At 43.9% G+C, this 26,472-nt stretch overlaps 1 protein-coding gene across 2 annotated transcripts in view; it reads right to left on the bottom strand.

Annotated features, from left to right (window-relative positions):
• The window catches only part of KCNJ6 (potassium inwardly rectifying channel subfamily J member 6), a 150,579-nt gene that overhangs the window by 101,552 nt on the left and 22,555 nt on the right, over positions 1 to 26,472 (bottom strand). The window contains exon 2 of one of the 2 annotated variants that reach the window (XM_032101125.1): positions 225 to 273. The exons of the other annotated variant lie outside the window; for it this stretch is intronic. Within the exon in view, the coding sequence (XP_031957016.1) occupies positions 225 to 249 (25 nt within the window). The 5' untranslated portion in view covers positions 250 to 273. The remainder of the gene's footprint in view (positions 1 to 224; positions 274 to 26,472) is intronic. 2 annotated transcript variants of the gene reach the window in all.

Here is a 26,472-nt window from a genome sequence, read left to right as displayed (position 1 = left end):
GATTTAAGCAGTGCATGAAGAAAATAGCAGCCCTTTTTCTGGGGATTCCTATTTTCTTTTGGTGTTTTTTTTCAGGAGTGGAATGATTTATGATGAATTTGGGAGTGCAGACAGGGCTGAATGAGATCCCTGGATGCAAGCACTGCGTTCTGGGTTTGTGGCTTTATGAGAGGGAGGGGGACAAATGGAAAAAGAAAGTGGTTGAACTTCCTATTTGTACTCACTCATCGACTCTGTCAATTTGGCCATCTCTGTTTCTCTTTGGGGCTTCTCCTGGGGGAACAGACAAAATGAAAAACAAATATGTATATGTAATATAGAAATAGAAATACACCTGAGTGCAAGTGGCAGTGTGAGGGGAGGACATGAATTCATGATATATTTCTATTTTATTTAGGGATTTTACTTCACTCCTAAATAGCCTGAACTTCTGTGGGCTTTTTTTTTTTTTTTCCTTCTCGTTTCTCAATTTTTCCTACTGTGAAGTGTGAAGCTTGTATTTATCTGAGTGTATCTAGCTGAAGAAATTGAAATTATCCAATCAAAGTGATAAGGGAGGAGGAAACCCTCCTCTGTTTTTCACTCTCTGCTAAAATACACAAGTGTGTTAGGCCTTCCTGACAAAAGAGCAACCCACAAACCACTTACACTGCAGGGAAAAAGCACTTATTTGGAAATAAATCGATTTTATATGGGAGCTGGAGTGTGTGGTGTGGCACTGGGCATACTTGAGGGACTCCCAGTCAAACCTGCTGGTCTTTGTCTCTTGGGTTTTTGCCTTTTTGTTGTTGTTGGATTTTTTTTTCATTTCAGGCACTTGCAGCTGCTGTAACTGAGACAGAGGCTTGGTCAATCAAGAGCCCTTGAGTTTGGCGAAAATCCAATGTCCCAGTGCCAGAGCAGTGGAGGCTGGGCCTAATCTCCTGATTTCAGACACAAAGTTTGGGCTGAATGAAAACTACAAAGCCCTTGAAACTCCAATTAAGTGGTTTTGAGAGGATGTGGTGGGGCTGTTGTCACCCTTCTGATCCCTTTGGTGACTGAGCCCCACCTCTCCACCCTTGTACCATGTAGAGGTAGTCAGAGTGGCTCTCCTGGGCCATGGGTGAGCAGACCTCAGCTCTTTTTTCCCCAAAAAACCTCAGTAAGGGAGAAAATTTACACCAATATCTGACTTTAATGGGCAGAAACACAAACAGATGCTCCTTATCTCAGCTCTGGGACGAGGTGCAGGTTTTTGGGCAGGGTGACTGTCCTGGGTTGCAGGGTTTTCTATTACCATCCTCATGAGCTGTTGAAACCAGGTGGGGCAGTGTTTCCTTGCCTCCTCCCCCCAGACTATCTTTCTGTTAATTGCCCATCATTGTCCTGCCGCCTGACTCAGAGATAACTCCCTCCGGACTATCTTCTGTTAATGAGCCTAATCAACACTTGGCCTCATGACTCATTACCCCATTGTGAGATGCTCCACCCAGAGGGAGGAACCAAGCATCCCATCCTGGATATAATCTGAGATGCTGAACACCAGAGACAAGCCTTCCCACTGGACTCTCAGAGGACAGGAGCTACACAGCCACCACTGGACCCTCTGAGGAAGAGCAGACCCTTCTTCTACAGGATCACCGCTTCAGAGGACTGCAGCCACCATTCTACCAGACTGCTACCACCACCCTGACTAACAGGGTGTCAGGTTGTACCTTGACTCTGTCAGTTTGAACCAGTGTTTTCTTTTATTTTTTTTCCTTTTCTTTGATTTTGCCATTGAATTGTTATTCTGACTTGGTGCCTCCCACTGGTTTGTTTTCAAACTAGTACAGTGACCTTCAGTAGCTGCCGGAATGGCTGGGGACAGGAGTCAGCACGGTGACATCTCTCTTTGACTGGGGCTGTGGTAAAAACAGCACTGGGGAGAGCCACAGGCTGAGAATGGTCCCTGCCAGGTGTCATTTGGCAGGAAAATGTGATTTTTCCAAGGCCTTTTGGCTGTGACATGAGCAAACCCTGCTGCAGGGGCCCCAGGCTGCTCAGGGGATACCTCCTTACTTTATCTAAGAGCAGTACCATTTCATAACTCCAGAGGAGCTGAAGTCTGTCCAGCTCTACCTTAGAATCCCAGGATCCCTGAGGCTGGAAAAGCCCTCCCAGCCCATGGAGGCCAAGCTGTGCCCAATGCCCACCTTGTCCCCAGCCCAGAGCACTCAGTACCATGTCCAGGCTTTCCTTGGACACCTCCAGGGATGGGCGCTCCAAACCTCCCTGGGCAGCCCCTGCCAAGGCCTGGCCACCCTTTCCATGAGGAAATTGCTCCTGGTGTCCACCCTGAGCCTGCCCTGGCCCAGCCTGAGGCCGTTCCCTCTCCTCCTGTCCCTGTTCCCTGGCAGCAGAGCCCGACCCCCCCCGGCTGCCCCCTCCTGTCAGGGACTTGTGCAGAGCCACAAGGTCCCCCCTGAGCCTCCTTTGCTCCAGGCTGAGCCCCTTTCCCAGCTCCCTCAGCTGCTCCTCACAGGAGGTACTCTCTTGTTAAGTGTCTTATCCCGATACTGACTTTTATCTGATGCAAAAACCTACAGAAATATTTTCTATACCAAATAAGCCACTACTTGCACTTCAAAAAGTTGGACCTCTACTGAAGAACCAGCTCAAATGTCACAGTAATAGGAACCATTGGCATTCATGAAACAAGCAGATAATGCTTCAGAACTGCGTTCATACACCCCTGAGAGCATTTTATATTAAAAGAAAGGTTTAAGGTTATGCCCTGGATCTGAGTGAGGACAATGCCCTAAGCCATGCTGATAATATAGCATCCAGCATCAGATTCATGCTTTGCTATGGAAGGGAAAAAAAAGGAAGGAATAAAGAAAGAACTAGCACAAGAGTGTCAGTTTTTTTACAAAAAAAAAAAGGTCCTCTATGGCAGTTTTTTTTGCATGGCATTAATCATCAAAGGAAAGCAAAGCACTCTGAAAACCATCAGGAATTTGTGTCCATGATGATTTATAAAGTGACCTTAAAGCACCTCCTTCTGCTGCAGAACTCCGAGTTTATCAGGAGTGAACAGTTAGGAAAGAGCAATTTGAGCCCTGGAGATGGAGGGCTGGATTTATTAGACTAATAACAAATTGATATTTTAAATATTATTACTTTACTTTTGCTTATCATGACATACTTTTTACTAATGATGAAGCCTATCATGACAAAGGAGACTTGAATGGCATTTCATTTTAAAGTGAAAATATTAAATATACTATCTAAGGACAAATTTATAAGTTTTTGAGTTTATTTTACTTTTCTTAAAGAAATGCCCAGGACTACTGATTTCTGGTCTTCCTTCTTTATTAGATAAAAATATGTTTGTGTGCATGTCATTTCTGAGTATTAATTTTTTTTAAAATTACATCTTATTTCCAGTTTTTTTAATTGAAAAAATTAACCTTTGGTACTGTTATCAATGCACTTAAGACTCTATGAAAATGTTATGTCAAATTTTGTCCTTTTCCCTCTCTCTAATGATCACTAGGATGTGCACACATACACCCATGAAGGTCTGGAAATTAGGAAAAATTTTCCACTCATCTGTTTCTTCAAAATGGAATATTTTAAGGGAGCTATAATACCTCTAAGAAATTTGTTTTTTGATGCCATATAAAAAAGGAATTCCATCCTCTCTGACAGAATGAGTTCTAGCAGATTAACTTGGGGGAGAATCAAAGATTAAAACATACTTTTGTTCCTGATTTTAGCAGATGCGAGTTTGAATACAGACTGACAGCAGAGTGAGATTTTCTGCCTTCGAAGAAACGAAAATCCAACCCACAAAACAGAGCAACAAAAAAAGTAAACAACAAAATGAAACAAGAAAAAAAAAGAGCAAACAACACCGTGTTTCATTTCAGGAGCGGAGTTGCCTTTAAGGGCTGACTGTGGTTGCATTTCCTCTGGAGATTACTGGGTAAACAAGAATTGCCACCTCAGAAAACACATCAAGAGAAGCAGGACTCATTTTTTATCTCTCCTAACACAATGATGCTCATATTTTGGGGTTTTTTTGTAGCCCTGTAGTCAGCATGGAGTGATTTCTTCAGGGGATTTTGAATCTGTGGGCTCTTGCTGCCGGTGCCTGTTCTGAGGTGAAGATCCCAAATCTTCCACAGCCTCAGAGGAGCAGCAGAGCCAGACCCTGCTCCTGTTGTGTGTGGATGTCTCACATGGTTACTGCCTTCCTGGGTGCCTAAAAAGCAACAAATCCTGCTTTTCATGCTTGGAGTGATGTGCACTTTACAAAGTGCCAGCAAAAGGGGATACTGTGATGCAAGAAGGGATGCGTGAAATATAAATTAAGTGAAGCATAACTTCAACTAGCAAAAAGGGCCATTTAAAATGCTGCTTTGTACTTCTTGCACTGTTTGTGAGGCCTTTCATTCAGCTGAGGGTGTAAGAAAGAAGATGCAAACTGTCCTTTTCTAATGGAGTTGTTTTCTTTTTGTTTAAAGGTATTTCCTTCCTATCAGCTTCCTTCAGACAAAAGAGCAGTTGCCCAGTCCTACAATATCTGAAGCTGTGGTGTCCTGCCTTGCACTGAATTTAATCTCAAATTATTATCACGTTGTTGCAAGATTCATGGGTTTAAAGGGACAACACAAAGTGCGGCCTTCACATCACTCTTTCCCTTCTGAGCCAAAGAAAATCAGGCACTTTTGCATGAAACCTTCCTTGTTTGACATCCTGTGCTGCACAGTCTGCCATGGCTCTGTCAGAGAGGCACAAGAAGACAGCAGGAGTGCCAACCAGGCAGCACAGAAATAACATTTCCAATGTCAAGCAGGAGAAGACTGGATCGAATTCCAGATAGGAATCAAAACATTGAGTTCCTAGGTCACTTGTCTCATAATGAAAAATTCTTGGACAAGACAGTGTATGAACTTTTTGTGATTTTTCTAATGGAAGGACAAGGGCAATCCTGAAACTCCCTCTCCAGTGGCTGTTGGCTTCAGCTGGCACTAATTAATGAAATCATTATACTTATTTTCATAGGGTCACAGGATGGGTCAGGCTGGAAGGGACCACAGAGGGTCACTGGTGCCACCTCCCTGCTCCAGCAGGGCCATCCCAGAGCACAGGGCACAGGGCTGTGTCCAGATGGCTCTGGAATATCCCCAGGGAGGAGACCCCAGAGCCTCTGTGGCCAATCTGCTCAGGGCTGGCCCTGCCCAGGGCAGCAGTTCTGCCTCCTGTGCAGGGCAATTGCCGGGCTCAGGCCCTGCCCGTGGCTCTGGTGCCGCTGCCGGGCCCCGGAGCAGAGCCCGGGCCCTGCCCTGAGCCCTCCCTGCAGCCAGGGACAGCCAGGGCTGAGGGCCCCTCTCAGCCGGGGCTCCTCTCGAGGCTGAGCAGCCCCGGCTCCCTCAGCCTGTGCTGGGCACGGAGCTGCTCCAGGCCCTTCCTCAGCTGCGCAGCCTCCGCCGGCCCCGCTCCAGGAGCTCCCTGGCCCTGCTGGGCTGAGGAGCCAGAGCTGGGCACGGCACCCCAGAGGTGCCCCCAGGGCTGGGCACAGGGGCAGGATAACCCTGACCTGCTGGGAATGCTCTTCCCGATGCACCCCAGGATCCCATTGGCCTTCCTGTCCCCCAGGACACTCTGCTGGTTTGGAGACAGCTCATTGTCCCTCAGGACTCCCACATCCTTCCCCAGCAGGTCACCCCCAGCCTGTGCTGCTGCTTGGGGTTGTTCCCTCCCCAGGACCTGACTTTGCCCTGGTTGAATTTCAGACAGTTCTTCTCTGCCCATCTCTCCAACCTGCCAAGGTCCCTCTGAAAGGCTTCACAGCCTTCAGGGGAGGGTATTTTTTTGTTTCCTGCATGGCTCAAACATCTCTTGCGCTTTTGTCAGCTCACAAATGCAGAGCTTCACCAACACACTGGGAATCTGTTGAAGTAATCCAGAACTTTGACTAAAAGTTCTAACAGTATTTTGTCAGCTGTGGATCAGAACTCACATCCACTATATCCATTACACATCATTTTATGAAGCTTTCTCACTTCTGAAGTAGCAAATCCCTGGTAATTCAATTGACATCCTTGAAGGCAATAGCTCCTTAATCACTAAGTACCAATTCAATGAGCAAAAAGGAAAGAAGAACCTTTTTGGAAATTTCAGCTCAGGCAAATCTGTCTTGGGATATCTTCAATTACTTTTCAAACTACATGAAAACGGTTTCATGTTTGAAACATTATTAAGTGGGAATAATAGAATTTAATTTTATGGAGTGTCTTTCCTGCTCGTGATATCTCCAAACACTTTTCAGTAATGAATTAGATACAGGTTCTGGGGCGATGGTGTGTAGGCAAATGCAGCTCTCATTATGTGCTGTTCATTCCTGCAATAGCCTACACCCAGCTCTCAAAAGCAGGGCTTGTTTTAGGTGGGGAGGGATCGTTGGAAGGAGCTGGAGCTCTTCCTTTAGAAAAACGCCGTAGGAACTTCCATTTCTATCTGTACACGTATCCAACAAAGGAAAAAAAATAGCTTAATAGCCCATCTTTAGGGCTTTAAACAACGAGATACTCTGTGTTACTGCATTATTTTACTGTTACTAGAATTCAGGCTTTATGCAAGGCCTGCCTAAGCTTGTGGGAGTTGCTTTTCCTGTCTCCCTGGCCCAAAATAAGAAATAATGGATATCTTGTTTATTTTTCCTATCCTGTCTTGCCTGTCCCAAGAAAAGAGGTTCGTCCCAGCTGCTTTTTTTTTTTTTCTGGTTTTCCAGAATTAAGTGTTGGGCCATGGCCTATAAAGACTATTTTTGTGCAGGACCCAGCACTAGTTGATCTCCAGCAAACTGGCTTCATCCTCAGCCTTAAAGCTGAGCACTAATCTGCACTCCCTTGCAGTGATCCCAGCACTTGAATGGCTGAGAATGTATTTTATAGGAATATTCTTCTCGTGGCACAAGAGGTGATTTCAATTTGCATCAGCTGGAATGAGCTTAAAATACAATATTTGAATAGATGGAGTGAGCAGAGTTCAAGGAGGGAGTGCCTTAGCTGGGTTCACTGGAGTTATGGAGCAGCAGGGGTGACTTGGGCTCATTAATGTGTTCAGACCTCATAAAACACTCTCAGGAGCTCTAAGATGTCTTACATGGAGGAAATTTGCATTAGCAGCAGGAGGAACTGAATTTATTTCCCTGGGTTCTAGAATCGAGGGGTTTTTTTTACATTTCTCATAATTCTTAGTGAACTTACTCATCATTCACACTTGGTCTGTGAAATATGTATGGAAAAATCTCTGGTTTTTTCCAGGCAGAAAAATCAAGCAGCAGTTCTAGAGGAGCTTGTCAGGTCCCCTCAGACTCCAGGGACAAAGCTCGCAGAATTGTGGGTTCAACCCCTTGCAAATGCAGTGTCATTCTCCAAGGAGGAGGAACAAATATTCACATATTAAACAGTGGGGATGGTGTGTGGTGGTTCTGAGTGTGGGAAATCCTTTGAGGAGCAGAATCAGCAGATAAATGTTACTGACTGCTGTGCAGTAAATAGGAACAGTTTTTAATGCACTTGTATCTAGCAGATCATAAATAAATAAAATACAATTTTGACAAGATAAGGAGAAAAAAATTGAGCATTTGCAGGAGAGAGAATATTCATATCTATGAAAAGATAAAACTCACAGAGACAGACTTTATGGGTTTGACATTTGAAGTAAGATCTAAGCTGTAGCAAGTCTCAGGTTTTTGGTTTTACTGAACCTGAAGAACTTCACAATTTTAGACTATAAAAATCTATTGCAGAGAACATGAAACTGAAAACTTATTTAAAAGATCCTGCTTTTGGCAGAAAAACCTCAGAACTGCAGGAATTTGAGTATCCTTAACTTACAGTGGTGACAGTGGCAGGAGATGCAGATTATTTTAGCGACAATTCTGGTTTAGGTTAATAAAATAAAGAAATTTGGATATCTACAGGACCACAGTGGGAACAAAGCAATGTTGTGGTGTGATTACGTGATTAAAGGCAGGTATATTTTCTTAGTTCCTTTGCTCTAGAGGGTGAATTTTCCTCTCCCACTACAAAGGTCCCACAGAGGGTCAGAAGATTCATTTGATTCCCTCAGATCTCTGTAAAAATACATCTACTCCAAGACAATGAGCTGGGCTGACTGAACACCAGGAGAGCTTCCACTCCTGTGTTTTACAGCCAACAAGCTGCATGTTCTGCCTGCTTTTGAGAAGCTCAGCTTGGGTGTTCTGACAAATTATGGATGCAGGTAATTGCAGTGGAGGATTTCAGTCTTACACCCAGCATTTCCTGCCTGCACTGTGAAATTAAGCAAGTGTAAGTTCACACTGGAAATCAAGGATAATATCCAGGCAACAAAGTGAGGCAGGGATGCTACACTGAGAAGGTTTGAAAGCTTTTTACTTAGGCTTGGACAAACCAGCATAAATGACATCTCAGCAAAAGGTCTTCGAGGCAGAGTGGATAATCTAAAATATGCTCTGCCATGGAAATCTGCAGGCTGCAGGTGGGGTGGCTGTGTGCAGTTAATGCCTGGGGAAAAGCTCTATTTTCAGTGGAAATGCTCTTACCAATTCTGAGACCTTCGGATCAAGCTCTTAAGAAACTGCTGGTTTTCTTTTTTAGGGCATACATCATGAATATATTCTGAATTGTAATAGGAGAAATGTAAGTTACTTTGAGATAACAGCAGCCACCCTGTTTTTAAAAAAAAAAAGTTGGTAGAAACCCAAAAGAGGAGATTCACTATAGAAAAGAGACTTAAAAATGCTTATCCAATCTTTTCAGCTGTTAATAATGCACATGCAGGGTTTTTCATGGGCTCATTGCTTCTGTGCCCCCCAAAGGGAAAATCTCAACTGGTTGGTTGTATTCTTGTAAATTCCAGATTTCAGTAAGAATCGCTTTAAGAAAATCTACAGGCTCAGGATTTCCTATGAAAAATGTAAGTGGAAGCATAACCTGAACTAATCTAGAAACCATTATTTAAACTATTTAAGAGAATAATGATCTAATAAAAGATGTTTTGTTTATTACTTGCCTTGGTGCATTATAAAAATAACTCATGACTGCACAGAGCAGATCAAACATCTCAAACCTGAACCTATTTCCTCAGGTACCTTGTGAGACTTAAATGATGAACACAGAACAAGGGGAACTGACATTTTTCTTTGTTTTGTGCTGTGATCATGTTCCCTCAATGAAAGTTCTTAAACAAGACCTGTCTGCAGCGTCAGGTTTTTCTCCGATTGAATAATACCAAAGTGTCTCACACAGTTTCCAATTTTAGCAGCCTTTTGTTGTTAAATCCATCTCAAAAAAAAAAAAAAAGGAAAAAAAATCTTCAAAAGCAATGAGATGTTAGAAAAGAACAAGTAATGTGTCAGATGAATGCAAAAATTCTAATAATGATAATACCTCCCTGTCCTACTGAAAAAATACCTGAAAATACCTCCCATTTACTACTCCCTGAGAGAAAATCGAATTTTTGGTTGCTTGCACAGATCTTTTTGGGCCAGACAGAAAAAGTAATAAAAAAGAGAAGTGCTGAGGTAAAGCAGCTTTTGGTTTACCTTCACCATTAACTTTTCAGAGCTAATGAAGGCAATAATAGGAGCTGCAGCAGAAACAAGCCAGGTGTGGATATTTGGACATAGCCTTGGGGTTCATGTCCCTGAGTCCAGCTTTTTCACTGAAAATTTGGATGCAGGGTCTAAGCAGGTTATTTGGATTCCCGTAGCACCAACAGAGGGAAAGCAGCACCTCCACAGGAGAGTTGTCCGGGGGTCTCAAGCAAAGGGGTCACTGGGGGAAGTGCTCAGCTCATTAAGGATGGAGTTGACCCGATTCTATGTGACTAAATATGTGTTAAATGGGTAAGACAGGGGGTGTGAGGCCACCTCTCTCTGAAATCCCGGAGTTACTGTGCTCCTTGTGCCATGCCAAAGGTTTGATCCCTTCCTCACCTCCCATTCTCCTCTCCCCCACCTTCAGTTTCTTCGTTTCCTTCTCTCTTGTCTTACCCAGCCCATCACCTTTCCTAAAACAGTCTCCCTTTCCTTTTCTCTCCATCTAACTTTATCCCTCACCTCTCCCCTGCCTCTCTTCACACTCTCCCACACTTCCCGAGGAAGCGGGTGTGGAAGGAGCATGCGGCTCGGAGCTGTCACAGGGCGCATCCTCCCGCTCTGCCCCCAGTCCTACACGTGGGATTATCCTCCCCAAACAGCCTGTACAGCCTCGGGGCAGGGGCTCCACTGCCTGAACCCCCTGGCTCTGTCACAGCGTCACCTCCTCACTTCAGACTGTGGAGGTATTTTAGTAATTAATGTGTGCAAGAAATTCTCTCAGAATCACAGAGTGGGTTGGAAGGGACCTTAAAGATCATCTCATCCCACCCCTGCCATGGGCAGGGACACTTCCCACTGTGCCAGGCTGCTCCCAGCCCCAATGTCCAGCCTGGCCTTGGGCACTGCCAGGGATCCAGGGGCAGCCCCAGCTGCTCTGGGCACCCTGTGCCAGGGCCTGCCCACCCTGCCAGGGAACAATTCCTGCCCAATCTCCCATCCAGCCCTGCCCTCTGGCACTGGGAAGCCATTCCCTGGCTCCTGGCCCTCCATGCCTTGGGAATTGTCTCTCTCCAGCTTTCCTGCAGCTCCTTCAGGCCCTGCAAGGCCACACTGAGCTCAGCCCAAAGCTTCTCCTCTCCAGGCTGAACAATGCCAGCTCTCGCAGCCTTTCCTCCCAGCAGAGCTGCTCCATCCCTCTGCTCATCCTGGTGCCTCCCCTGGCCTCTCTCCAGCAGCTCCACGTCCTCCCTGTGCTGGTCCCAGGGCTGGGGCAGCTCTGCAGGTGGGCTCTCACCTGAGTGCTGATATACAATATATATAATATAGAATACCATACATATGGATGTATTATATTGTAAATGACAGAGAATATCCACTAACAAAAAAGCAGAACAGAGTGAAATTCATTTCCCTGTGGCTCTCCTGCTGTTCAGACCAAGGTGACCAAGCTCTGACTGCTCCAGGAGGCTCCTGCTTGCCATCAGCTGAGGGTGGAGACAGAATCCACGTTTATTGTCCAAACCAGCCCCAAGGGCTGTTCCCTGTGAGGGAATGCCAGCTCAGCACAGTGAGAGGCTGCCTGGAGATCCCCGAGGAGCCTCAGAAAGCACAATCCCTGTCAACAAGTCAATTATTCTGCAGGAGCCTTGTCCTGGTGCTGTTCCTGCTGCAGCTCTTCACCTCAGCGTGTTTTGTACAGTGCCATGCAGACGTGTGGCGTGTCTCGGGGATTGGGATATATTTTAAGGATATATTTTAACTGGAATTTCCAGACAAGCTCTGGGTGAGTCAGACTAAAGATTGACAAGTTGGGCACAGCAAATCTGTGTGTTCTTGAGGCAGTGCAGCTGATGGCACTTCCACTTTGCAGAATGTGCTTTAGATACAGTGCCCTGTAATGGAGATGTTTCAAATTGTGCCTACTCGAGTCCTTTCTGAGCTTAAACACCTCCAAAATAATGGATAATGCCAGTGATTAAAGGTCAGCTCATGGAGCTGGCCACTGCTGCTGCTTTTAATCTTATTAAGTGTTAATAATGATAAAATATTCATAGCTGTAAACTTATAAAGGGAAAAATTATGTGCTCTAATAGAGATAAAGCATTTTATTCCATTACAGACAACAAACAGAGATGCGGGAGGCTTCTGGCAGCTCCTCAGAGAAGCCACCCCTGCAGCTCCACTGCTACCAAAACCTTGCCATGCAAACCCAAACCCAATAGAAACTCCAGTGTCTCCTTCATTTTAAAATTTTGAGGAAGCTCAGTATTACTCAGAATATTTCCTGAGAGCTGATTTGTGAAATTTTAATCAGGAGTAAATGTAGTCAGAAGAAGTATTTAATTTGTTTCTCCATTTTTAAAGATCCTTCTTATTTTCTATTGTAATGCTGTCTTTTCTCCTCCCCAAATTCTAGATTATGCCCAGAATTCACTCAGTTGAGTGCAAACCTGGTTAATAAAAAGATAAGCACCTGACAGTTCTCGTGCTGTCCTATTAACATAAGCATTCTACCACTGTGCAGACTGGACGTGACGCACAAAAATCTCCTGAGTTTTGCAGCTTGACTTGATTTTAACGTCTGCTGCATAATTCTCAAATGTTTAACACTTCAGAAAACTCTGTGTGATTTAAGGGTAAATTAATCTTTACTCACTGAAAACGGGAGCAAGATTTAGGTAAGATGTTTTGCCATTCCTCAATGTCTTTTAATTAAAATTCCTTCTTGTTTGTTTTGAAAAAAATCAAAGCTCTGCTTCTAGGCATTTGTACTAGAAGAGATCAGTTCCAGGCCTCCCTAACCATTGCATGGAACAGCTCGTTTTGCTTTGCAAAGGCTGGATGTGCAGCTTTATGGATAATTTTTCACCTCCTCTTTTTTTGCTGTATATTTCCAGGACAATTTCAGCTGCAGAACCTGGAGAATGTGATCCAACATAGGCAGGTACATGCTGACTCTGAAATTATGTGCAGGCAGAGCTGTTACCCATCTTCATGGAGCTCTGCTGGATGTGTTCAGACCACAGGAAGGCTCAGTCTAGACAGAGATGTCTCAGTGCAGGGCCAGGGCTTAAAGCTCCAAATTCCTTCCAGGCTCTTCTGAGATGGTTAAAAAGCTCCAAATTAAAGTGACTACCTTGGTTTGCATCCTACTGAGGAGAAATCTCCTTGTCTGAATTTATTGAAAGAAGATGTCTTTATTCTTCTGTCCACCCTCTGAACTCATCCCTGGTGATGAATTCCTCAGACCAGGATGATTTTTACTTTGCTAAATTATTTGCTATGTAATTATTAATTTGATGCTGGTATGAAATGTGGCTACAAAAGATTTCATAACAAAAAATGTTAAAAGACTAAGTTGAGCAACACCAGGATGAGCAGAGGGATGGAGCAGCTCTGCTGGGAGGAAAGGCTGCGAGAGCTGGGATTGTTCAGCCTGGAGAGGAGAAGCTTTGGGCTGAGCTCAGTGTGGCCTTGCAGGGCCTGAAGGAGCTGCAGGAAAGCTGGAGAGAGACAATTCCCAAGGCATGGAGGGCCAGGAGCCAGGGAATGGCTTCCCAGTGCCAGAGGGCAGGGCTGGATGGGAGATTGGGCAGGAATTGTTCCCTGGGAGGGTGGGCAGGCCCTGGCACAGGGTGCCCAGAGCAGCTGGGGCTGCCCCTGGATCCCTGGCAGTGCCCAAGGCCAGGCTGGACATTGGGGCTTGGAGCAGCCTGGGGCAGTGGGAGGTGTCCCTGCCTGTGGCATTTCAGTGCTGCAGCCTTGGGGACCAGCCTCTTGTGAAAGGCTTCATCCAACCCCTCTGAGGATCTGGTTAAATCCCACCTGCCTTTTCCGTATCTTTCCATTCTTGACTGCAATCTGTCCTGGTGAAAAATACAACTCTCTTTCAACTTATCTAGAAACTTTATAATTCAATTTTTAATTCATATTTTTGTTTCCACTTCTGAACAAAGTTGCTGACTTAATTACCAGAAAAATAATTTATTACTGCTTTTTTTCCTCTTTTGTCTTCATGTAAAATGAAAGAAAACAAAACTTTCCTCCTCTCACATTTCCCTGTGTTCTAGTTTTTATCAAAATTGTTCATTTAAAATTTGGTGTTGCTCTTCATTGTGCCCACAGTCATCACCACTTTGTGGCTTTCACATAATTCCTTCTTGGCAGTTTTTACCCTAAAATTATCATGAGTATCCAAATTTTCCAAGCCACCAAAAATTTCCTGATCCCAATAATGGTGCTGATTTCTTTAGAAATCAGGCCCTCAGTGTTTTAATAGAATCATTATCCCTGTGTGTTGTCCCAACAACCAGACCCTTTCAGTGATTTGGATCCAAATGGAAAATCACATCCCAAATTACAATAAATGTGGGGACACGCAATTACCATCCCAGAAGGCACTCCAGTTTCCACGCTCATTTAGCCATGTTTTCCCCAGCTGAGCCTGCCAGCCAGGGCATTAATTAATGTTTTTTTCTAATGTGGACACCTGCCCATTAGGAGCCACCAATTCTTTGTCTACAAAGAAAGCTGTCAGAGGGTAATTTCCTTTTGTTTCCTGCTGCTCAGGTCACTGAGAGACAAATTTTTCATTATCAGACAGGAATGAGACCTCTAGCACCTCTGGATAATTTAAAATTTTCTACTTAGGAATGGTTCCTTTGGTTGGTTTTTGAGGATTTTGGTTTTGTTGTTGTTGTTGTTGTTGTTGTTTTTTTTGGTCACTCTTTCTCCTTTTCCATAAGGTCACCTCATTTCCAAAGCCACTTCTTTTGTGATTTTAGGGGAATTTTAGATTGAAGGAGACAGAAATTATCGGCGTATTACTAAACTGGCCCAGAAAATTACTTTGGCATGCTCAAACACGTAATTAACAGTAGTCAACAACTAGTGGTTTTATCACAGCACACTCCAGAAAATGTGCGGAGAACATTTAACCCCAGAACTTTGTAATTAACTTAGAATTCCTTGATGGAAAAAAGAAACACCCCACGGCACCTTTTTAGTGAATAAAACCTGTCTTTAAGATCCTTCAATGAATTCTTCAGCACATCCTTTATTATGATGATTTTCAGTCCTTTTTTCATTCTGCCTGGCACAATGTAGCACATTCTTTACTACAGATATTACAGGCATAAAACCTCCAATTTTGCAAGACCTGGTGGCCGTCTGAGCTAGATTAGAGAAATTTTAAATGAACAATTTTGATAAAACCATCACCCCTGCCCTGTGCCCCTCTGGCCTCTTTCTTGGTAGATGCACAGGCAAATACAACTTTCTCTGTGTTTGGATTGTACATCACGATTTAAATCTGATTTCTTTGGTGTTCTCTGAATCCGAAGGCCTCTGATCTACAGGTTGTGTTGGATTTAAAATTTACAGCTTTTCCCTCACTTCTCCTTCTTGTTGCTGCTGCTGCTGATTTTAGTGAGCCCAAATCTTGGACTTTTTGTCATGACAGAGCCGCATTGAGGCGGACTTCGTGCCACAAGAGATGAGTGGGGCTGCTCCATTTGGGGAGAAACATCAGAATTTGGCTTTCTGTACTCAGCAGCTCGTGCAGGAGCAGAGGAGGCTCAGGGGGGACCTCACTGCTCCCCACAAGTCCCTGCCAGGAGGGGCAGTGAGGGGGGGTCGGGCTCTGCTGCCGTGTGCCAAGGGAAAGGAGGAGAGGAAATGGCCTCAAATGGCACCAGGGGAGGCTCAGGTTGGAGATTGGAAACAATTTTTCCCTGCCAGAGTGGTGAGGCCTTGGGATGAGCTGCCCAGGGAGTGCTGGAGTCACTGTCTCTGGGAGTGCTCAGGAGGAGTCTGGATGTGCCCCTTGGGGACAGGCTTTGGGGTGATGCTGGTGGGACTGGGGTGGTACTGGATGATCCTGAAGGGCTCTTCCAACCCTGATGATTTTGGGATCTCCTGCAGTAGCCAGCCAGCCTGCAGAGAAGCAGTTTCCTGGCTTGGCCATAGCTCTGTGCTGAGTTTGGGACCAGGAATTTATGGGAGACGCTCTGTGCGAGGGGCTCCCTCCTGCTCAGACCCATCTCGGCAGACTGGACACTGCTGGATGGGTCAGTGTGTGATTTGGGAGGGAAAAAAAGTGAAACAAATCAGCTTCTGGAGTTTCACTTTAGACCTTGACAATCCCTAATGCTTCCAGTTCTTTGATGAAGGAGAATGAAAACAGCTTAATAGGGAGGAGACCTGAATAAAATTACTCCAGAAATGAGGTAATGAGCAGTTTCAAGTAGATTACGTGGACATGTGCATCCAAATATTTTTTTTTTTTAGGGCTTTTTTACCCCAGCCAAAATACTGACACTTAGATGGATGAATCACTGGTCTTATCTGGCAGTGCTGAAGGAAAATTTAAACTGGTGACTTCTTCTTTGCACTTTCATGGTGTCACTACAACAAAGATTTGTATTTGATGGGACTGAAAAGGGTCTAATCTCTCATGTTTGGACATATTGATGGTAATACTTTTTTTTTTGCCAACTTCTGTATTGTTGGTGTCTTTTTTTTTTAAATTTAAACATTTTAAAATGCAATGTATTTATAAATAACCTCAGGCCTATCTTTTTTTTTTATTCTGATTTTCTGCTGCAACAAGTCCATTGTGACTGTGGTGTCATTTTTTACCCCTTCTAGCAGTTTGGAGATCAGTTTCAACCCCATTTATCAGCGTGGTTGAAGGTTTCAATCACATTCATTTATTGGAATTTAGTTGAAAATTGGCAGCTGAGAAGGAGCCATTGCTATTAAGCAGTGGAGAATTCACATGGGACAGTTCCCCAGGAATTTGTGCCGTCTGCTGCTCCAAAAAAATTGCCCACAGATGGTGGAGAATATTCAGCTTCAGGGGCTCAAATGATGAAAGTTCTGTGATTCATTAAATTTCAGTAGCTTCCCTGAAGGTCTCAGTAAGTTGTGATAATCAATAAATTTCCCCCAGGGCCCAGTTTCAGCTCTAGAGTAAGAGTTGTCTTTGGTGTATTTGGTTAAGTTGTAAATTTTTAGGTCTGGGCTGGAATTGTTAATCAGGGAACGATTTCTGTGTAAATGTTTTGCACGGAGCTTTGCTTGCACAGCTTCCCGTGGCTGTGCAGCTTTTTGTATTTCTCATTTTGCCACTACAAAGTTACATCCTCCTTACCCTAAATGTGATATGACTAACTCCCTGTGTAACTCTCCTGATCAGAATGGGTTGGGTTGTTGGGTTTTCTTCAGTTTTTAACGGGTGTCTCTCAGAATTTACATCACCCATGGAAAAACAAGTTTGATTTTTCATTTTGTCCATCCTCACATAAAGTTGTTCAGTAGTGGAGTGAGAGGACCAGTTTGATGTAAAAAATGCATTAATTAATTAATCCCTTCCAGAACTTAATTTAATACTGTTTTCTCATTTCTTCTGCAGTAGTGTAAATTCCTTATTTTAAGTTCCTTTTGCACATCCTGGGATGATCTGCTGCTGACTGTACAATGACTGCAGCATTTTCGGCTCAACCAAATTATTGGTGTCTAAAATCCTTGACAAAGTCTGTTCAGCTGCTTGCCAGCCTTAATTACAGATTTGGGCAGTAATAATGTATGGATTTAGGCAGTGATAGTGCAAAACCTCTGCAGTCAGGACAGGAATTGCACACCTGTTTCAGCAGCTGCTTGAATGCCACTGGAATTGTTTTGAGGTGGCATCATGAGGAAGGGCAGGAGAGCTTGTATGGATAGAATACTTCCATTAGGGATAGATGCTCCTGAAAGGAGAAAACTCCATGAAATTATGAAGAGCAGGTGCAGATGGATGAGGGAAGGGAGGAGGAGAGGCAGGGAACACACCCTGGTGTTTTTACCCCCTCTTGTGCACAAAGACCAGTCCAGTTGATTCTGGATCAGAATTGTAAAGGGTGAATTTTTTTCCCCCCCCCATCAATTTGGACTTTTTCTGCTCATCAGGACAGCTCCAGACAGATTGTGTGATGACAATCTTCAGTGTGCTGTTTGAATATATAATAGGAATAGGATCCAGCAGCATGTGCATACGTGGTGCAGAACAAAATGTTCTGCAAACCTTGACAGAAAAGTCTGCGTCCTTGCCAGAAATAAATAGCCTTGAAAGACACAAAAAGCTGTTAATTTGTGTACAGTCTATCAGGAGGGGAAATTGAGAGGTGAGACAGGGGAGGTTTTGTGGCCTCCATTACCTTTTACCACTTTTTTTCCAAGAACCCATTAACATCCCCAGTCTCCTTTTGGGAGCTTCCTACAGGGAATCCATTCATCCCAATCCTTGTGAATTATTTAACTCCTTCAGGGCTGCTCAGAAGAATGTTACTTTGGTTTAACTTTGATTGGAAAAGGCACCTTCTTTTACCTTCTATTTGTGGCTTCTTTTGGCTGTTCTTTCACACCCTGCCAGCCTGGTGAGCACTCTGTAAATTATAAAAATCATTGATCTGCTTGCAGCACAGATGGAAACTGGTGGAAAATTCATCCAGGCAGGTGCTGGCACTCAGAAATAAAATGGGAGTCGATGTCCAGACAGCTCTGAAAGCACCTTGTGGGATACACCTTCTTATATTGGCACCTGAACACCTCAAAAGCCAACTGTCCCTCTTTTATTTTAAACAGTAAAGACATGCAGATTAAATTTCTAGAAATGATAATGTATAAGAACCATGCAAAGATTGTACTCCTACTCTTGTCAGCACTAAAATACTAATTTTTCAAAGCAAGACCTTTAATCTATGCTGTGAACAACACCAAGTGTGCACTGGCAGCGCTGAAAAATGAGTTTGAAATATGTTTTGAGAGGTGTTTAGGCTTTTGTTGCACTCTGTGTGTTACATATTTTATTCTAAGGGCTGTATTTACTTGAGGATCTCTCTACTTGGGTGATAATATTTCACATTTTAGTGGAAATTACTTCTGGAGTTGTAGTAAGAGGCATCACCTCTGTGGCAAGTTCGTGTGTCCCAAGTGAAATGAGGTGTCATATTATGGAATTTATTAGAGTGGATGTGTCTGTCCCAGGGTGTCCTGTTAGGAGAGCTCTGTCAACACCTTGTCACGTCTCTAACTGGTGTAAAAATAGCCAATAAAGTGATGGTACAGCCTTGACCAATGTTCATTGTTATCACACTTCAGTGTGTATTGGGAAAATTGCATCCTGAATTCCTGTGTTCAACATTCCTTATCAATTACCCAGCACCGTGTCCTGCATTTTTCTTGCTTGTTGGAAAAAAATCATTAGGTTAAAACATTGATTTTTTTTTTCCAAGCTGGACAAATTAAAATTTAATTGCAGCAAATGTTAGCACTGCTTCCTACTAAGCAAAGATTTCAGAAGTAAAACAGGCCTTTGAAATATTCATTTTATTTTTGCCCCAAAGTCATTTCTTTAGGCTCTGAGCCAAATATCTGAACTGGCTGCAATAGAAACCAATCCATAGAGCTTTTCCATGAGAGCTCCAAGGTTTCCTATTGTGTCTAAAAATAAATGAACTGATTGGGATTGTGGACAAATCATTCAATTTGGATAAAAAAGGGACCTACATTTTTTCCAAATTTTGGTTGGGTTTTTTTTGACCTCTAGTCCAAAGACAATTGCACTGAGACCTGTCTTCTATCCCAAAAAACTTGTACCCATTTTCTAATCAGTGGTATGAAAAATCCTAATTCTTTTATCTTTTTGGATGCAGAGAGAACCACAGTGCTGGAACTCATCTAGCAAATTAAGTTAATTTTCTTTTAAACAAATAGAGTCATAAGTGTCCAAAGAGAAAGTTTTTGCAGTTTTCCTATCTTTTCTTTGGGGAAATTGATTTTGTACATTAACCTGTACTTTTTTTTTTTTTTTTTTTTTTTAAGGAACTCTTGGTGCTTTATAAATACTTTTTTAAAAATTCTCCTGTCTTTGAAGGAAGGAGTTAGACATGGATGGTGACATCATGTTTTATGTGCAGATTTTTTAAGCCTATGAGGGTAACTTGCTTTGCAAAATGAGATAGATATTTTACTTCAGTCAAAATTATGATGCATCCCCTCAGAATATAAATTGCTTCTTGTCTGCAAGGGGGAAAATCTCTTCCTTCTTGTTCTAGAGGCTTTTGCTGGTTTTCTCTGTTAAAAGATTTTTACTCTGGCTTTTCTAGATTTTGCATTTTTGAGTCACTTACTTCTTTTTCAAGAAAAAAATGAATCAATTATCAGAATTGGCTACCAATAAATCATTGATTGAAAACAAAATATATTAAAACAACACCTAAGAAGTTCATCTGAATGAATTTAAGGCAGGAGGAAACACCCACAAAATCAATGACAACCTAAAATCAGTGATTTCCTCTACTTACAACACATCAGCTATTTTTGGGCACATTTATTTTCCTGATATGGTCAGCTCAGTGTTCTGCACACACTGCTGGTTTATAAGGCAGGTTTGGGATTCCACTGTACCATTCATGGACCAATTGGTAGATTAAAGAATAAAACAATAATGATAATAACAACAACAATAAAATAAGATGCAAATTGAATCCTGGTTCTGGTTTTCCTTTTATTGCTCATTGGGACTGATTTTTTCCCAGCCTGTGCTCTTGTGTTTGCCCGTGGTGTTGTTTTCTGGCTGGAGCTAAGGGCATTCTTTCATTTTGGTTAAAACTGGAGGATTACATCTGACTCGCCTGGCTTGTGGAGCTCCAGCATTCCAAGGGTTTAAATTATCTGCCACTGCACCACTCTCTACTAATTTAACTTCCTCCTTCTAGTCAGGCTGAAGAGGGTATTAAAAGTTGGCAGAGTCCACGACTTTAAACTAACTCGTGCACTAACTTGATAAATAATTCTGACAAATCCTTGTCTCCTGCCTACTAATCCCCTTTTTGTAGGAAAAGAACATGCATTTTACAGCTTAGAATTGCTATAGCAATGGGAAGAAGAGAGATTTTTCAGCCTGGGTGGTTTCTCACGTGGCAGTTTTCTTGCTGCTCGCAGAAGTCAGACCAGAGTGAATTGTGTTCTGTGATTTTTGCTTATGGATGAGTGAGTAATTTTTTTTCTTCCTGGGTGTTAACATATTATATTGTTTCTTCTCTAATCTGCTGACTGAGAATACAAGGGATTAAACAGATGTTGCAAGGATAGGCTTTGATTTATTCATGTTTTGTGGAGTAGAGCCCTGGAAATCAAAGGTTTCCTTCTTCATGCTCCCATTTCGAATAACCTTTCAAATTAGGCTTGTTTTTTTCCTATGATGTCAATGTCTCAGCTTTTGTAGTCAGCTCTGTCACAGCCTTTTTGGAGTGACCTCAGGAACAGGCACAGACTGTGGTGGAGGTCAGGCCACACTCGGAGGCTGAGGAGAATATTTATTCCCTCAGAATGAAGTAAATGTCCTATAAATGGCAAAAGAATTGGCAAGAAGAACTTGTGGAACCTAAGGACTAATATATAACACAATTAGGGATTTTCTGTTCTCTGCAAACAGTTTATCACCAGACCAGGCAGGATGCTGAGGTAAAAAAGTTGTAAAATAAATTCCACACACTTCCCCAACCTCCATGGACAACCTGTGGCAGGCCCCAGTCTCCCCCAGAGTAAAAAAAAGGGTTTCCTGGTGTCCAGACAAAGCCTCCTGTGGTTCAGCTTGTGAAAAGCACATGGGGCCATCCCCTTTGCACCCTCCTTTCAGGTGTTTGCAGATATCCATAAACCCTCCCTGAGCTTTCTGTTCTCCAGGCTGAACACACCCAGCTCTCGCAGCCTTTCCTCGGGGAAGAGAAGTTCCAGTCCCTTTTGTAGCCCTTCTCTGGACTCTTTCCAGTGTGCCCATGTCTTTGTAGGACTGAGGAGCCCAGAACTGGATGCTGTGCTCCAGGTGTGCTGAGAAGAGGGAAATTCTCATTTCTTCTCCTTCTCCCACCAGTGCCAGGAGCAGCACAAGAATGGCTCAGCCCAGCTTTCCCACAGGCTTCTCTATACCACTTTTTCCACTTATCCTTCTCAGATCAAGAGCAGCTTTCATATATCTCTTTAATTTTGAGTAATAACCTTTGACTCTTTTCTCCAGAGCAGGTCTGGGCCAGCTCTGGCGTGGCAGCATCCTTCAGCCAGCCCTGACTGAGAGCAGACCATGTTTTTAATGCAGTCATATTTACACTCCATGCACTCAGAGCTGATCCAAAGCCATTTGAAACCAGTGGGAAGCTTTCTCTTGGCTTCAACGGGACCTTGATCAGGCCCTTAATTAGTTTTACTTCCATTATTGCTCAGCAGGACTCTGAAGGCAGAACCTTGTACATTCCTGCCTCTTTTTTTCTTTCCTGATATTGAAACACAGAGTGATGAACCAGCCTAAGGTACAGTAAAAAAGTAGGGATTTTTCCTCTTCATGGCTTCACAGAAATCCACAGCTCCTTTTGTTTTTCCTTTGTTTGTTCCCTCTCACAATAAGCACATTAATGACCTTCTTTTTCAGCCTTTCTATTTCCAGTTACAACAACCTTACTGAAAAGGGCTGCTGACGAGAAAGAACCTGGATCCAGATTTAAGCTAAAAGCAGCTTAATCTATAAAATCATGAGGGTGATACCGGTTCTGTTATCCCACTTTGAGAAGTAACATTGAGCCTCATGAGCCTAAAATTCCTAGTGCAAGCCTGTGGGTGTTTGGAGTGCAACTCAGGCTAGAAAGTTCTAGCAGAGTACAATCTGCAGCACTGCAATCCCACACAGCTCTGCAAAGCTCGCTCCAGGAGTGAGGATTATTGCAGAAAAAGCTTTGGAAAAGCAGAGGTGGATGTACCCTAAACTGCACTGAAACAAATAATTTCAGCTATAACTCAAAATATACATCATAATATACAGGCTGATGGCTGTTTTTACTTCTCACCTGTTGGACTTCAGCCACCCCTAAGTTAAACCTGTACTGGTTCATCCTGTCTGTCACTACAGGAAATTGGGATGAAAAGTACCTGTTTTGCTCCCTCCTAAAGATGGCACAGGGAATCATCCTCTGGAGGTGTCTGTCTCCTTTACTTGGTTAGAAAGGGCACCCAGACAAGGTGCCCAACCTAGAAATTTAACTTTTTGGTTAGAACAAGTCCTCCTCCCTTTCACTTTGTGCAGTAAATATTCTCCATATGTCCAGTTCTGGGCTTCTCACTTTGAGAAAAACATTGAGGGGCTGGAGCATGTCCAGGGCAGGGAAGGGAGCTGGGAAGGGGCTGGAGCCCCAGGAGCGGCTGAGGGAGCTGGGAAAGGGGCTCAGGCTGGAGCAAAGGAGGCTCAGGGGGGACCTTGTGGCTCTGCACAAGTCCCTGACAGGAGGGGGCAGCCGGCGGGGTCGGGCTCTGCTGCCAGGGAACAGGGACAGGAGGAGAGGGAACGGCCTCAGGCTGGGCCAGGGCAGGCTCAGGGTGGACAGCAGCAGGAATTTCCCCATGGAAAGGGAGCTCAGGCCTTGGCAGGGGCTGCCCAGGGAGGTTTGGAGTGCCCATCCCTGGAGGTGTCCCAGGAAGGGCTGGAGGTGGCACTCAGAGCTCTGGGCTGGGGACAAGGTGGGCATCGGGCACAGCTGGGACTCGATAATCTTGGAGGTCTTTTCCAACCTTAATGATCCTGGGGTTCTGTGATTACCTGAGCTGAAAGCATGGAGCCTTCTCAGCTCTCTTTGACACAGGCAAAGGCAGCCCCAGAACAGGCCAGGGTACTGCAGGCTGCCTGGGGGAAACATGAGGACAGAGCTGGAGAGAACAGACACCTTTGTCACTACAGTGTAAACTCGCCATCTCCAGTCTTGGAAAGCTCCCAGTCCCTCCCTGGCGTTATCAATACTGAGTGCAAGGACTGGCAGTGTGTTTCACCCAGCAGAAAACCACCTCACCCCCCAAATCCATATGCACCGTGGTATTTGAGGCACAACCCGTGAAAGCAGGGGGGGATCCATCTGGCCCAGCATTTATGGGCACTGCATTTTTACTGTCACTTTTAAAAAAGTTACGTTAACACCCACCTCCAGGCGAAGTCCTTGCGTATGCAGCTCTGTGCTAAAAACATTCCCTTTCCCAGCTGGAGAACCTGCTCCAGTCTTCCCAACCTCTCCAGCTATTCTTTCATGTTGCTGGTGCCGAACAAGATGCTGAAAACGTCTGCATAATATCTGTGTGTCTTTGGGGAAGGTGAGGAGAGGCGACTGCTGAGGCTGAAGTGCTTGAAAAAGAATTTTCATGACGCTGAATGTAGAATCACAGAATCATGGAATGGTTTTGGTTAAAAGGGACTTAAAGTTCATCCAGTGCCACCCCTGCCATGGGCAGGGACACCTTCCACTGTCCCAGGTTGCTCCAAGCCCCAGTGTCCAACCCGGCCTTGGACACTGTCAAGGATGTGGCAGCCACAGCTTGTTTGTGCCAGTGCCTCACCACCCTCACAGGAAAGAATTCAAAATGAATGTCCACTACCTGAAATTTGAATCCAAAGTCAAACTTACATAAAAAGACATCTTTTGATGATTGCATATAATTGACCTAACAGACATATTTATTTATGTGTGACATAAAATACATTTTCAAAGCTCAGGCTTAATCTTGCACTTCATCTACCACCTTTTCTCTCTGATCCCATATTTCCTGCTTTCCATAAATAATACACTGCTCTTTTCCTGCTGACTAAGGACACTGCCTCTTACGAAAGGGCTTTCATGCTGCTCCTTATCTGATAACACCACGGAGGAATCCTGGATGAAAAGAGATAACTTTTCTGTTGTTTTCAAGCCTCGAGAATTTGCAGGTACTTCTACTGCAGTAAATTCTACCATGTACAGTTGTTATCTCTAAAAAAACCAGACATCAACCTGCACTGTGAGGGTGGAACTGCAGTTTGAGCTGTGCTAATTGTTTCTTATTAAGATGTGTGAGCAGACAGGGGGAGACTCAGGGACGGAAAACAGCTGGAAGTGCTACCCTTGACCTACACTAAATTTTCTGTGGAAAGTTTTATGGACTCCATAAAATTTGCCTGGTCTTTGAGGGATGTGGTGCTTTCCTCTCCAAATGTAGAGTCAGACAGTAGTTGTTGAATAAGATAAGGAGGCACAGAAGCTGAGCTCTGATAACTGGCAGAGCTAATCAGGTCATAGTCTAACATCTTAGCAGAAAATGAAGAATTTTAATTGGAAACACATGCTGGGGCCTGGCATCATCTACATAATGCATCTTCCATGGCAGCAGTGCACAATGAGGGTTCAACATCCTACCACAGCAGAACACTTTCTTTTTAAAAGCAGGAAAAAAAAAATCTTAGTTGTCAACTGGGGTTACTAGATCTGCCTTAACTCAGTTAGATTTTGACAATTCAGAGATTTTGCAATATTTGTCCCTCAGAGGTGCATTGATTGCTTTTTAATTGAGGGGGTAGGAGGGTGATCTGTTTAGGAGAACAGGGTGGCAGCGCTCCCTTCCCCCCAGATTTACAGGAATTCTCCAAGGAGCCAGGAATCAATCAGGAGTTGTGAATGTTGCAGTGTGCTGTGCTGGGAGAATTCTGAGAGACTTGGAGCCATTGAGGTTATTTTTCCTCTGTTTTCTCTCAGTGTATTTCATGAGTGCCCTGTCTCCTCCGTGCACAAACAGGAATGTTGGAATTGTATCACAATGTCGTGACCAGGAGCTGTGGAACAGCTGAAATTCTCTCCCCAGCACCTTTCTGAATACCTTTGTTCACCTCAGTGCTGTGCTGGGATTTCACCTCTTCACACAGGTGATTCACATGCCTGATCAACTCCCTGCCACAACTGAGGTGACTCCTGCAAATCCATTCACAGACAAGCCATGGAATTTGCTGTCCCTTTGGAGTCACACACACAAGCACATGGGCACAAATGCATGTCCTTTAATTTGCATTTTAATTTTACTACGCTTGTTTTCCTTGCTATTCCTCAGCAGTGACTTTAATGAACTCCTTTCTGCTCTACTTATTGACTCCTTCGTGGCAAAAGAGTAGAAAAGACAATAAATGGAGAAAGAATTGGAGCAAAACTCTTCTCTCCAGACAGCAAAGTACCACTTTTGATGCATTCTGTGTGTTTTACTCGAGTGGGGACCTCCAATGTACTTACAAGTGATGTTGTGCTGACAGAAGCAGTGGAGAACATAAGAGTGATTCACAGTGAAAACCAGGGAGGGAAATTTGCTATTGGGAGTCAAAGTCCTCCACAGACTTCTGACTACATAACCTTTAACAGAGAAAACCAGTTCATAACAGGTGCTTGTAGATTTGCAGTGTTGGAGCAGAGGTATGGAACTGCATAAATAATGGAACTGGGAAGCTGTCATCAGTTTCAGAACGGAAAAAAAAGTAGTGGATATTTAAATGTTTCATCTTGGCTTGTTATGAGCTGGCATTTCTCTGTACTTACTAATAACTGAATGTGCTGTGGCTTGAAAAAGTTTGGATGCAGACACCCTGGAGGTGATCCAGCTGGACAGGAAACTCTGGAAGGTGTCCTGGTTTTGGTTGGGAGAGGGTTAATTTTTTTCCTAGGAGCTGGTTTGGATTTAGCGTGAAAAAACACACTGAAGTTTAGTGTTTTGAGCAGTGCTTACCCTAAATCCAGGACTTTTCAGTGTCTCATGCTCTGAAAGCGAGGAGATGCACACAAAACTGGGAGGAAGCACAGTCAGGACACTGACCTGGACTGGCCAAAGGGATATTCCACACCAGAGGACATCATTCCCAGGATAAAAGTGGGAGAGCTGACTGGGAGTGGCTGCTCAGGAACAGGCTGGGAATTGGTCAGTGGGTGGTGAAAATTGTATTGGGCATCACTTGTGTCTCCTGGCTTCTGTCACTCTCTCTCCTTTTCATTGCTATGATTACTATTATCAGTAGTATCAGTGGT

This window comes from Corvus moneduloides, chromosome 2 (assembly GCF_009650955.1).
Source record: "Corvus moneduloides isolate bCorMon1 chromosome 2, bCorMon1.pri, whole genome shotgun sequence".
In the NCBI taxonomy this organism is placed as follows: Eukaryota; Metazoa; Chordata; class Aves; order Passeriformes; family Corvidae; genus Corvus; species Corvus moneduloides.
The sequence above is the reverse complement of the archived record's forward strand: the minus strand, read 5'-3'. Positions and strand labels throughout refer to the sequence as shown.